This window comes from Bos javanicus, chromosome 25 (genome assembly GCF_032452875.1).
Source record: "Bos javanicus breed banteng chromosome 25, ARS-OSU_banteng_1.0, whole genome shotgun sequence".
Taxonomy (NCBI): Eukaryota; Metazoa; Chordata; class Mammalia; order Artiodactyla; family Bovidae; genus Bos; species Bos javanicus.
In genome coordinates, this window is record NC_083892.1 from 3512204 (window position 1) to 3525692 (window position 13489).

The window sequence follows — 13489 nt, forward strand, 5'->3', positions numbered from 1 at the left end:
TTTTTAGTATACTCACAGTTTGCAACCATCTCCACTAGTTCCAGAACATTTTCATTCCCTGCTTAAAACTCCACACTCATGAGCAGTCACTACCTATTTCCCCCTCCCCTAGTCCCTGGTAACCACTCACTGCCTCCTCTGTCTATGAAGGTCTCTTCTGGGTGTTTTACAGAAATGGAATCATACTATATGGGTTTCCCAGGTGGTGCTAGTGGTAAAGGACCCACCTGCCAATGCAGGAGATGTAAGCAAGGTGGCTTTGATCCCTGGGTGGGAATATCCTCTGGAGAAGGAAATAGTAACCTGCTCTAGTATTCTTACCTGGAGAATCCCATGGACAGAGGAGTCTGGTGGGCTACAGTCTATAGGGTTGCAAAGAGTTGGACACGACTGAAGCGACTCAACATGCACGCATGTGTCTGGTTTAAACCTCCGTTCTTGATCCCTATTTTTTTTTTTCCCTGAAACTCCTATCACATTCTATCAAATTATACCATTTATCTGTTCCCTCCCACTAGAATGTGGATTCCTGGTGGGCAAGACCTCTTTTCTCCTTTTCTCTACTCTTGGACATCAACACCTGGAAGAGTGGCTTTTTAAAAAAAATTTTATTTTCGACTGTACTGGGTCTTTCGTGCCGCACGCAGGTTTTCTCTAGTTTGGGTGAGCAGAGCTACTCTCCTGCTGCAGAGCATGGGCTCTGGAGCGTGGGCTCAGCAGTTGTGATGCATGGGCTTAGTTGCTCCACGGCACGTGGAATCTTCTCAACCAGGGATGGAACCCATGTCCCCTGCATTGACAGATGGATTTCTAACCACTGGGCCAGCAGGGAAGTCCTTCATTCCCTGTTGAATGAACAAGAGTCCGGCTGCCTCCTACCGTGTTCTGGACCACCACCCTTCTTTCTTTTCCTCTGTGTCTCCAAATGCAGTCTTTTCTCAGCGCCCTTCCTTTCATCTGAAACGTTCTTCTCAGGGCTCTCTCCAGGGCTCTGTGACCCTTAGGTCTTATCTCTTAGCTTCATCACTTCTCAGACCCTGACCACGGTCTCCCCCTGCATCCCAGGGGCTCCCTTTCATGAAGTTTATCTACTTCACAGTTCTCTGCACACTGTCTATCTGCAAACTTGAGCATAGTCCGGCTCCCCTCTGCCTACTAAAACTGTGCCAAGTGCCTTGAAAAGCCTTGTCTCTCCGGTTCATGACCGGAGCTGCCATCCAGAGAGAACCTGGCCAGGTACCCGTGTATCGGATGAATGAATGAACTCCCAGCAGGAGCAGAATGAGGCCTGGGACCAGGTGGAGCCCAGGGCCAGACTACCGTCACCCTTACCGCTGTCCCCTTCCCCTTCCAGCCGGCTCAGAGACCACAGTGGCACCAGGGTGGCCAGCTTAGAAAAGTTTAATTGTTGAAAACATCCAGGACACGTGCAGGCCAGTCCCTGCGGGGCTCACACCCCCTTTAATTGGGCTATTAGCTCTGTGACACCCATTTCTCCTGGCTTCAAGTTTGGGGAGCAGGGTGACTGATCCCAGGCCCCTGAGGCTGGAGCTGCTCCAAATGGCCAGGTGGGGGCCAGCCCCCTAGACCCTTGACCGGAACTGGGGCAGCAGGCAAGATGGGACGGCATGTGATAACTGAAGGTGCTGAACGAAGCCAGCCCAAGCTGGGACCAGCCCAGGTCAGAGGAAGGGGGAACAGGGAGCCTAGCGCCTGCCCAGGGACATGCCCCTGAGCCCTCACTCCACCCCACCCCTATGCCCCTGGCTCCGCATGCTAGCAGGCAATGAGGAGAAGCGCCCAGTCCCAGAAAGAGCAGAGATGCGGACAATCCATGGAGACTGCAGCAGGGCCCAGAGGCTGTGGAAATGCCCAACACTCAAAGGAAGTTTGAGTCAACTGACAGATGGGGCTTCTGGAATGAGGTGTGCCAGGGCCAGGAGGTGGCTTCCAATTTGAGGGAGAGACGTGAGGTGCGCGGGGGCACCAGGCTTTCCTGGAGGCGGCAGTGGAGGGCGAGGCTAGAGGCGGCTGGTGTGCAGGCTGGTGCGCAGGCTAGTCCTGGGGAAATGAACCAAGAAGCAGGGTGGAGTTGGGAGGGCCCGGGAGGCGGGGGTGGGCGAGCAGGCTGCAGGCGTGAGTCGGGGAGGGATGGGAGAGGATGCTGGCCCCCAACCGGTCCACTCACCCACTCGTCCTCGTCCACGCCTTCGAAGGAGTCCTGTGGGAGCGGGTCCTCCCGGTTCCCCAGCTTCGCCACCATGGCACTCAGCAGCTGGGGATGGGGTGGAGGTGGGAAGTGAATGATGGTCTCTGCATACGGAGGTCCCAAGTGCACTTGGGTCTGGTTGGGTTGGGCTGGGCCAGGCCAGGCCAGGGTAGGGCCTCTCCCTGCCCTTCCCTGGCTTCCTGAGCCCCACCCCGCTACGACGGTCAGTTTCAGAATTTTGGAAGACCTCCCCATCAAGCTGTCCAACTAACAGATGGGCGACACCAGCTCCTGGCCCACTCGGGGTTGGACTAGAGAGCTGAAAGGCTGCGCCATGTGCAGCCAGGACCCCTTCCCCCCCTGCAGCCAGCCCTCTCCCTGCCTACCTCTTCTTTCTTCTGCTGGTCTGACTTCTCCTCCAGGTAGACTGAGGAGGGGGCCCGCCGGGCAGGGGCTTCACGGGGGGCCTGGCTCACTGGGGCGGGACCAGGGACAAGCATCAGGCAGGAGAGAGGCCCCTTGGGACCAGGCTTCCTGGTTCAACCCCTGGGTTCCAGCCCGTAGGATTCCGTGGCACAGAATCCAGAGGTGGCACTTACAGCTACTCAACCCTCGGTTCACGTGGCCTGCCCTCGGCACCAGGCTGTGTGCATGTGCTCATGCATATGTGGGGTGGGGGGCTTCTGACAGAAACACAGACCCTGGGCCCTACCCTCTAGGGGCTCAGAGACCAAGTCCAAAGTATAACCACCTGTCCCCAGGAACGCTAGAGCTTCCTGAGTGCCAGCAGGGGTGGAGGGTCAGACTTGGACCTTCTGCCCCTTTCTCCAACCCCCACCTGCTTCCCTTCGTCCTCCCCTCCCCCATCGCCCAGGCCCTCTTCCTACCTGGGGTCATGCCGGGGGGCTGCAGGCTGAGAAGCCGAGGCGTCCCATTAGCACCTCCCAGCCAGGCCTCAGCACTGAGTGCCGGCTCCCAGCTCACGGCGGTGTCGGGGAACACGTCGTCCTGGAAGAATTCTTTCTGCAGCGACAGAGGAAGGGGATGCTCTGAGGCACTGAGCAGAGGCCCAGAGCACACAGGCCTCCACTGGGCAGGCGGGCATGGCGAGACCCAGGACCCCAATCTGAGGTTTCTACGGGGCTCAGAATGTCAGCAGAGTAAGGCGCGCAGATGCCCCACAGAGCAGTGGGTGGGGCAGTCTGGTGACAAGACCAGCCAGGCCCCAAAGCCCCTAACAGGGGCCGGGGAGGGCTGGGCGTTACCATGCTGCATCCCCAACTCACCCTGACTCGGGGCAGCCGGAAGGCGACAGGCTCCAGGGAGGTCTGGCGAAGTCGCAGGCATCGGGCGAACTCCACCTCCCGCACGTCACACTCTGTCTTAGGCAGGAGGATGAATCCCTGGGGTGGCAGGGGAGTGTGAGAAAGTCACTCAGTCGTGTCCGACTCTTTGCGACCCCATGGACTGTAGAGTTCATGGAATTCTCCAGTCCAGAATACTGGAGTGGGTAGCCTTTCCGTCTCCAGGGGATCTTTCCAACCCAGGGATTGAACCCAGGTCTCCCACACTGCAGGCAGATTGATTACCAGCTGAGCCACAGCTGACGCTAGAGTCCAGAGTTCGCTGACACGCGGACCCCCAGCACCCCTCACTTAGGACCTCCAGGAGAAGGCCTAGCCCTGGATGGTGGTGTAATGTTTAAAAACTAGCTCTTGGGAGGAACAATGTCCTGGTTTGTAGCATTTGCCTAGTTCTATGGTGTAAAAACTGCCCGCCTGGCCAACTTCACGCCAACAATGTGACTGGGGGAATGCAGATACAGGAAGAGAAGTGCTGTAACAGCTCGTGGTAGATCCCTGGCAGACAAGGGCCCACAGATTAAGTAACCTCGACAGCACAAATAACAGTGAAGTCAAATAAAATAACTGCAAAGTGATAAATTAAGTATCTATTGCCTTGGTCTTTAATGCAACTTATTTGTGGGTTCATAAAACTTAACCTTACGTAGTTTAATTTTCAGTAATGGGTGAGTTTAACAACCAGGTCCTGAGGCTGCCGGGCACACCCTGCCAGCCGGTGCCCGGCGACCCGCGGGTCCCATGGGCCTGTGCAGTTTGCCCACAAGGCCACTAGAGGGCGGAGAGCCCGCGGTCCTACCTGGGGACGACCCGGAGTCCGCGCGCCGGCTCACCTTGTGGGGATCGGGCGATGTGAAGCTGTTGCACTCCAGGAAGAAGGGGGCCTCGGGGAGCAGCTCGTACAGGAACACACGGGTATCGCCCTAGGGGTATGGCAGCAGTGAAGCGGCTAGCTTCAGGTGCCTTTCCCCCCATACCTGCCCAAAGCCCCCGCCTGTGCGCCCCGGCCCACCTTGCCGGTGAGCAGCACCAGGCCGGTGTCTGGGTCATAGCTGGGCAGCAGGGTTGAGGGAGCCACGTCCAGCCCGAGCACTGCGGAGGGGCCACCAGCCAGGGCCTTGGCTGAGTACAGGAGGAGCTGGCGCTCGCTTCGGCTGCAAGGGAACAGAAGCAGGTCCTCAGAGCAGGAGGGGCCTGGGGCAGGCATGATAAGGACTCCACAGCATGTCTGGGCTTTTTTCCCCAACATCCTGCTCTAGGGCCCTTGCTCCAGCCAGGCTGACACCCTCTGGGCCGTTCCAGCCAGAGTCCACTGCCCTCTCCTCCGGATCTGTGGTTACCGGTTCCTTTGTGACCCAGGTCAGAGATACCTCTCTTAGGAGGGCCCCCACCCGCCGATCTTCCCCCCAGAGCACAAAATGCCCCTCCCCTGGACCTCTCCAGGAGGCTTGTTTCTGTTTTGTGGTCCCCACCAGGAATGGGCTCCTCGCACCTGGGACAGATCTCATCCTTCTGGGCCCCCAGTTGATTCCTCCCCATCTCTCTCCCTCTCATCCACACGTCCATTCACCCATCCATCCACCCCACCATCCATCCAACCATCCATCTATCCATCTACCCATCCATCTATCCATCTACCCATCCATCCACTCAACCATCCATCCACTCAACCATCCATCCATCCACCTACCCATCCATCCATCCATCCACCCACCCACCCACCCACCCATCCATTCATCCTCCCAACCATCCATCCATCCATCCACCTACCTATCCATCCATCCATCCATCCATCCATCCACCCAACCATCTATCTACCCCACCATCCATCCACTGACCTACCTATCCATCCAACCATCCATCTATCTATCCACCCAACCACCCATCTATCCATCCATCCACCCAACCATCTATTCATCCTCCCAACCATCCATTCACCCATCCATCTATCCATCTATCCATCCATCCATCCATCCATCCATCCATCCACCCAACTATCCATCCAGTAAGTGAGGGTGGGGACAGCTTCTGCACACCTAACAGGTGTATGTGTATCTTGGGGACGGGGCACGGTGGATGCTGAGGTCTGGGGATGGGAATGGTGATCCCAGAGTCCTCACCTGTCAAAGCCTGACACCAAGAGATAGTGACCGTCACACACCCACACAACGCGGGCTCCACGGGCCCCCTCGGGCCCTGGGCCTTCCTGTTAGGATACAGCATATGAGGCCCAGCCGGGACCCCCACGGGGTCTGAGGGCTGCCCCCAGCCCATCCTGCTCACCTGCAGGGGCTCAGGGCTACCCCGGGGCTCGTAGATCCGCAAGCGCCCGTCTTTGCAGACAGTGGCCAGCTGCTGCCCATCGGGGCTCCAGGCCAGGCCAAAGATCTGGGGGCAGGTGGAAAGGTTGAGAAGCAGCCTCTTGCCCCATGGCTGGGCACCTGCCCTCCAGAACTATCCTACCTGATCCCGGTGGCCCTGTAGCCTCAGCCGCTCGGCTCCAACCTTGAGGTCCCAAATCCGAACAGTGAGGTCGTAGGAGGAGGAGGCCAGTACGTCGGCCGCCAGAGGGTGGAAGCGCAGAGAATAGATCTTCTCCGTGTGGCCTGGGGTTGAGGTGTGGGGTGACACTGAGCCCCCCGGGAGCCTCTACCCACCCCCCAGCCCCCACCCAGGCCCCCCTCACCTGTGAGTACAGCCTCAGGCATAGTGAGCACCTCCTGCAGGCCATCAGGGGGCACCCGCCACAGCCGGATCCTGGCGTCCTCCCCGGCTGCGGGGTGAGCAGGCTCGTCACTGCTGGCCCAAGGCCCCCAGGCTTCCCTTGAGCCCATCTGGGGCCCCGGGACCCTCCCTCAAGCCCAGCACCCAGCCCAGCCTCTTTACCCACGGCGAGGCGGTGGGGGTCAAAGGGGTCCCAGGCCAGATCGGTCACAGCCACCCCATTCTGCAGCGTGGGCAGTGCAGTGTCGGGCAGACGGCCAGGCTTCCGCAGCTGTGGGAGGTGCCCCCACCCCGAGGCCCATCAGTAACAGGCAGGAGAGCCCAGTCCCAGTGGCTGCAGGGCAAGTGGCACGTCTGGGCCTTACTGTCTGCAGCCGACGACCCCCCAGGGTGATGCCCAAGCTCTCTGCTCAGCCACCTTGTGCTCTGAGCCCCAAGTGCAGACCGTGAGGCCCCCAGGAAGTGAGGGGGCGGCTGGAGTGGTGGGAGGAGCTCAGGCTCGGGGCTCAGGGGGCCTGGGTTTGATTCCCAGCTCCACACTTACACGGCATGTGACCCCATGGGTCACTTATCTTCTCTGTGCCTCATCACTCTCATCTGTAAGACGAGGATAAGAATGGCACCCCCAGCATGGGATACTGGGCGGGGTGCCTGGCACACGGTTTGAGCCTAGAGAAGGTGAGCTGGCGTGGGCACTCAACGCCTTCAGCATCCTGCAGGGGGACATGGGGACTGAGTGGGGGGGCTGGCCCTCACCTCCAGCACGGCCACCTGCCCCCCGCTGCTGAGCAGGGGCACAGCCACACGCAGCTGGTTGGCGCAGAAGCCGTCGCTCTCGCCGGGCGTCGTGAGGTTGAGCCCCTTGAGGTTGGTGATGTGGCTGTCTCGGTGCAGGACGCTGCCCTGAGCGTGCCGGAACTTGGAACTGGGGCCTGGGTGCAGGGGGCAGCAGGGACATGGAGCCACGTGAGGTGAGGGTCCCTGGCCTGCCCACCCTGGGAAGTCCTGCAGGGGCGCCTGGGCAAGCCCTGAATCTGGGCCTCCTGCTCCCCTCGGCAAAGGACCCCAGCCTCTGCTGGTCTGGCCAACACAACTGCCCAGATCTCAGAAAGTACAGGCCATCGAGACTCACTTCACCCCACAAGGAAGTAACTGGTACTGGAAGGGAGTCAGGACTGGGGTGCAGAGGAGGGTGGCTGGGGTGGGGGATAGCCCAGGGCGCCCGTGCTAGGGGCTCACGCTCACCCAGCAGGCTCTGCAGGGACCGCTGGCTGGGGCTGGTGCCGATGCCGCTGGTGCTGGTGAGCGAGGGCCCCAGGCTGGAGGGCGTGGAGGGCGAGGTCAGAGAGCTGGGTGTGGAGGAGAAGCCCTCCTAGGGGAGAAGCATCCGGTCAGCCAGCGGGCCCCCTGTGGGTGGGTGGTCGGCCAGGGTCTGGGGTCATCACCCTGGGACACTGGGGTGGGCGGGAATCCCCACTGCAGGATGTGGGGTTGGGGACGCAATCACTGGTGGGGCAGGGGGTAACACGGGGGTGAGCCGAGCTTTAGCGCACGGGGCAGCGGGTGGCAGCTGCCGGCTCCTGACTTTGTGGAAAAGCGGGCCCGGAGTGGTCAGGATTGTTCAAGAGAGGCTAGAAATTTAGATTTTTTTTGTGTGTGTGAAAGTCTCACTTCCTAGGCGTTTTGCACGATTTTGAAAACGCTGGGGTTCTTCACTTCTGCTTCTCGAGTTTCTCACACCTGTGGGGCAGGCCACACGCTGCGGCCCGCCTGGACCCCTGCCCCCTGCCCCCTGCTGATACTCACGCTGGGGTCTGCGTCACCCACAGGCGTCCCCGCGGGCTGGGCCGTGGCAGGGGTGAGCTCTGCAGGGGGTGCCAGGCAGGAAGTGAAGCTGGGGTGGGCCCGGCGGGCGGGGTGCAGGCTGACCCTCTGCACCTGTGGGGAGAAGTCCACAGTGGAGGCAGAAGAGGCAGGGCCCCAGGGAGTGGGGGGACACTGGGCCGCTGAATGCCAGTCACGGCTGGAGGGGCTGTCAGCCAGGTCCCGGCCTTACCTGCTGGTCGCTCCCCGCCCACCAGGCATGGGGGTCAGAGGCGGGCACACAGCCTGCGGTGTCCGGGAACAGGTCTTCGTGGAACTCCACGGTCTGGCGGCAGACAGGGGCAGGCTGGTGAGCTCGAGGTCCCCCACCCCAGGCCCTCCCGGCCCCTCCCGCAGGACCCCTCACCTTGCGGGGTACGTGGTAGCTGATGGGCACGATGGCCGTGTCGCTCAGCTGCAGGACTCGCAGCACCTCGCAGCCCATGACGGCCAGCGCCCGCCGGGGCACGAGGGCCGCCCCCCGCAGTGCACTCTCCAGGAGGCACTGGGTCACTGGTGGGGACATGGCGGGCGGAGGACTGTCAGGGCAGGCCGGGGAAGGGGGTGATGGTGCAGGGTGGGGGAGGCAAGCAGAGCTTACCCGGGCTCAGTGCTGGCTGCTGGGGGGCCGCCTCATAGCAGTAGAGCTGGTTCTCTCCCTGTAACGAAGCCCACCCACGTGCCATGCTGACCGTGCTGGCGGTCTGGGCTGCCTGGCTCCACTCTGGCGGCCCCATCCCTCCCCGAGGACTGAGTCACAGCACCACCATGGCAGACGCCTACTAAGTGCCAAGCCAAGCTGGGGTGCCACCCCCCGGCGATCAGTATCACAAGTGCCTGCTGGGTATTCGTCTGCTCCATTCCCAGCCTCGTCCTTGGGCAGCTCACACTCTAGGCTGTGACCCTGACTGTGTGCCCGCAGCCCCTGGCAGGGGCTGGAGCCCAGGCAGCACTGTCCCAGCTCCCCCTCCGTGTGGGGGTGGTGAGCATCCTACATCTCTACTTTGCCAGTCAGGACCAGCTCTGGCCTGACGTGGGTGGGTTCTCCTCACCTTTCCTGCCAGGACCAGCAGCCCCGAGTCTGGGTCCAGCAGGGGCACCAGAGACCTGGGGGAGGGAGACAGCAGGTTGTGGGGATGCAGCCAAGTCCCCATGACCAAGGGGCGGCAGCAGGGCTGAGTGTCACAACCCTAGATAGGGGCTCAGGCCAAAGTCAACCGTGGCCCAGAGGGGTGCAGTGGCGTCCACGCTGGTGTCCGGGGACCCTCCACCCACCCACTCTCCCCGTGCTCCCGACATGCCCCCGCTTCCCAGCCTTTCTTTTCTGGGGTCCATCTGCCCAGGGCTTCCCTAGTGGCTCAGTAAAGAACCCATCTGTAAGGCAGGAGACCAGAGTTCGACCCCTGGGTGGGAAGGAAATGGCAACCCACTTCAGTATTCTTGGCTGGAGAAATCCATGGGCAGATGAGCCTGGTGTGTTGCAGTCCACGGGGTCACGGAGTCGGACCCTGCTGAGTGACTAACACCATTTCCATCTGCCCAGCTGCTTCCTCCCAGGACTGTGCCAGGCCCTGGCACAAGGGAGCTGCTCCCCCCCGTTTCTGTACCTCAGCCCTGATCTCCTCCCAAGCTCAGTAGTGCCAGGAAACCACCCCACCCCCCACCAACCCCCAATGTAGGTTTTGTCTGTAGTCTCACTCCAACAGCCTAGACACCAGTCCAGGGAAGGTGGGGGGTGGTTGGAACCGAGGACTGCCTCCATCCCTCCATCCCTACCCAGTACAGCCCGGACCGCACTAGGGCTTGGGGCTGTAGCCTTGGTCACCCGGCTCCTGGGCCTCGATGGCCTCGTAGAGGCCCAGCACCCGCCTCAGCAGCACTTCTGAGCCCCTGTGCCCGAGCCTGAGCCAGGGGCCGAGGGCAAGGGCTCCTTCCTGCCCTGCTTCCCGGCCTCTGTGCTCTCCATCCCCCCATTCCCCAGGTGGGCCCTGGGGCAGGGCAGAGGCTGGGGTCAGAGGGGCCAGGCTGGAAGCCCCTGGCGTCCCTGCCGCTCTCGGCCAATGGCCTGTCACGGCCCAGGGGTTTACTCCCCTTTCTCCCCTGGGCCCTGCAGGGCCCCCGGCAGCCCACCAGCCCTGTGAGTGCTGCCTTCCAGGCCCTGAGTTGGGGGGAGGAAGGCGGGGAGACACCCAGGAGCACTCGGACAGGCGGCTTCATCTGTTTCCTGCTCCTGGTCTGGTGTCACGTCCCTGGGGACCCCCGGGCCTGGGCCCCCACCTCGACACGGACACACTCATCCTCAGATGCAACCCCGCCGCCCTCGTGGTGGTCCCAGCGGTCAGAGGTCGCCCAGCTGTGGCAGCTGCCTTCGGCCCTCACCCAGGCAACAAAGGGCCCAGCCTACCCGGTCCCCTGCCAGCCAGCTGCCCACCCGCCCCCGCCCTCACTGGAAGGGAGCCAGGGAGGACTGGGAAGCTGGGTGGGGCCCTGGGTGTCTCCAACAGCTTCCTTGAGCGCCTGGGGCCGGTCACCTGTGAGCGACACAGCGTCTAATTACCTCGGGCTCTGCAGGGTGAACTGGGCTCAGAACTGCCATTCCTGGCCTGATCTGACCACTGCCCGCTGTTAGGGGGGAGGGGGAGCAGGGGAACAAAGTGGTCGTGTGATCTCCGACGTCTCCTGCCCTAACACCAGCTCCAGTGGGGGCAGAGGCAGGTCCCTTTGGCAGCTCTAACTGGACTTTCACTCACGTCATTCATTCCTGGTTGAGCTGGTTGGTGCCCAGACCTTAGCTGGGCTGTCAGCTGTGACCAAAGGTGAGTGTAACAGGCCCCCACCTCTGTCCTCAAAAGCTCACAGCCTGGGTGATAGGCAGATACAATTCCACAGGCAAACACATGAAGGAAGGGTTTTCTGAGGACACATGGCAAGAGGGCACAAGGGCCTGACTCCGGCTGGCTACAGAGGAGGGGGTGTTTCGTATGACCCAAAGGTTAAGGAGGGAGTTCCAGGCAGGAAGGGAACTTCACACGTGCGAAGGCCCTGTGGCAGGCAGGTGCACGGCCTTGTTTGAGGAACAGGAAGTAGGACAACCTGGCTGGTGGCCTGGGCAGTGAGGGAGGGTCTGAGGCCAAGGGTAGGGTGGCAGAGGCCACCCAGAGCAAGGCCTGGGGCATCAGGAAGGGAGTTCAGCCTCCTCCCGTCAGGTGAGCAACAAAGAACAAATGACACATCTCGAGAAAGGTAGGATTAGATTTGTGCAGAGCAGAGATCACAGTGTAGAGACGGGCAGGAGGAATGAAAACAAGAGTCTGAGAGCAAGTGGGCTGGGCAGGGAGTCTTGCCATCCTGCTGCTGCCATGGCGAGAAATGGGGGAGCGGCTTGCCGGTTCCACCCTGGCATTGGTGGCTCACTGGTGCTCTAAACGAACCTCCTGTAGAGGCGTGACCTGGCACCCCACCCCCCCACCCCGGCCCCGTCGGCCCTGGCTGGCTGGCCCACTGACTCAGGTGCTAGGGGCGCGGGGGCAGGAAGTCATGGAGGGCAGGGCTGGCTTCTCTGACAGGTCAGGCCAGTCTTCCTCACCTCGGGCGGAGCTACCTGAGCAGCTCCGCCAGGCAGGAGCATCCTGCCTCTGCTGTCGCACAGGCCATGAAACGGGGTCATGGCACCCGGCCCCGAGGGTTGGCCAACAGCTGGCACGGGCCTGACCCCAGGTCTTGTAAAGACAGCCAAGCCAGGTCTGGATCTGGAATGCAGAACCAAGCCCCAGCCTGGCACGGGGCCAGAGGGCATGAAAGCTGGCGAGGGCATCTCTCCTGCTGCCATGGCACTGGGGGAAGGGCTGGCATCTGGGCCTGCCACTAGGAATGGGTTTGACCTGGGTCTGGGGGTCTGCTCTGGACTCAAAGCCATGGAAAGTCTAAAGCCTGGATCTGCCCCCGACCTCTGAGCCCAGGTCCCAGAAGATGGGAGAACAAGGGTGGTGTCAAGTGGGTCCTGTGGGGGAGGGCTTGCTGTTCACTCGCAAAGTCGTGTCCCAGTCTTTGTGACCCCATGGACTGCAGCACTCCAGGCTTCCCTGTCCTTCACCATCTCCCGGAACTTGCTCCAACGTCCATTGAGTCGGGAGGGGTCAGCCTTTGATAATCCCACCAGCTTTCCCAACGCTGCTGCAAATAACACAGGAAGGACTGCAGGGAGCCTGTCAGGAAAAGCAGCTTTAAGAACCCTCCCCTAGTTCTCTCCGCTAGCCCATCACTCTACTCAGACCCACCACCTAGACATCCGGGCACTGCCACTGGTCCAAAGCAGTCCAGCTCCCTTGGTTCTGTTCTTATCACCCAGGCTGGCCACTGGGGTCTGCCCGAATCAAGCCCTGACCCCCACCCCCACTCCCTTGCTCCCTTAGAACGAGGGCCTAAGACAGGGTAGTGCCTTGACACCGAAAGAGGACAGGATAGAGAAACTGGGGGGTGGTGTCTCCTGGAACCTCCTTCAATTTCTGGGTGGACGGGAGCATGGCCAGTGTGAGCCTAGGCTTGGGATCAGGGCGGGGTCTGGATGCTTTAAGCAGGGGGTATCTCACTACCAGCAAGAACAGGTCACAGAGGCGAGATGCCCCGGACCTGTCAGCTAGTCCTGTTCCTTTAGGAGCGTCGGGCTGGACTTCCCTGAGAGCCTTAGGGGGGACACAGGGCCCAAGGGCAGAGGCATAGGGACAGTCTGAGCAGAGCCACACGGTACTGACCGCAGACTCAAACCCTGAAGGGAGCGGGGGGAGTGCAGCAGTCTGGGGTGAGGTGACTGGGCACAGCGGGGACGGGGGTGACCTGTGAGTCTGGGCCTCGGTCACAGGGAGCAGCAGCCACCCAGCCTCAGCTGACAGTTTCCGCTCAAGGCAAGCCGGGAAGTTCCATTCTAATGTGAAAGCATTGGACTTTTCAGCGTTGCCAGTAGCTTCCAACTTTGAAAAAGTCCCGTGTGAGTCAAATGAAATACACCTGAGGGCCTGCACACTGACCTAGGAGCGGACATTCAGGGGTTTGCAAGGCACACCCCACATCCATATAAAACAACAAAAACGAGGGGTGCAGACCTCTGCCCATCCTGGAAGGCGGCCCTGTGGGGGGAGAGGTCCTGAGGAGGAGCAGAGCTGAAAAGGAAAGTCTGGGAGGTCACTGTTGTGGCTGAATCCCGCTTAGCCCTGCTACAGACTAGACATGGAGGCTGTCCTGCCTTCTGGGGGCCATCAAGTTCTTCAAAAGCCACTCAAACTGCCCCCCCTCCCGAACTGGTGTGGCCGTCTGCTGGGATAAGCCATCAGGCCCC

General features: G+C 61.1%; 1 protein-coding gene across 3 annotated transcripts in view; it reads right to left on the reverse strand.

Annotated features, from left to right (window-relative positions):
- Window positions 1-1383: 1383 nt before the first annotated feature.
- The window catches only part of CORO7 (coronin 7), a 52938-nt gene continuing 40832 nt past the window's right edge, over window positions 1384-13489 (reverse strand). For all 3 annotated transcript variants that reach the window (XM_061402464.1, XM_061402466.1, XM_061402467.1), the window contains 19 exons: window positions 9210-9264; window positions 8759-8816; window positions 8525-8670; window positions 8351-8443; window positions 8101-8232; window positions 7540-7666; window positions 7051-7226; window positions 6457-6565; window positions 6257-6343; window positions 6034-6176; window positions 5854-5958; window positions 5691-5776; window positions 4583-4724; window positions 4404-4493; window positions 3496-3612; window positions 3097-3232; window positions 2596-2684; window positions 2189-2275; window positions 1384-2061 (listed from right to left, as the gene is read on the reverse strand). In XM_061402464.1, coding sequence (XP_061258448.1) covers window positions 2056-2061; window positions 2189-2275; window positions 2596-2684; window positions 3097-3232; window positions 3496-3612; window positions 4404-4493; window positions 4583-4724; window positions 5691-5776; window positions 5854-5958; window positions 6034-6176; window positions 6257-6343; window positions 6457-6565; window positions 7051-7226; window positions 7540-7666; window positions 8101-8232; window positions 8351-8443; window positions 8525-8670; window positions 8759-8816; window positions 9210-9264 — 1984 coding nt within the window. In that variant the 3' untranslated portion in view covers window positions 1384-2055. The remainder of the gene's footprint in view (window positions 2062-2188; window positions 2276-2595; window positions 2685-3096; window positions 3233-3495; window positions 3613-4403; window positions 4494-4582; window positions 4725-5690; window positions 5777-5853; window positions 5959-6033; window positions 6177-6256; window positions 6344-6456; window positions 6566-7050; window positions 7227-7539; window positions 7667-8100; window positions 8233-8350; window positions 8444-8524; window positions 8671-8758; window positions 8817-9209; window positions 9265-13489) is intronic.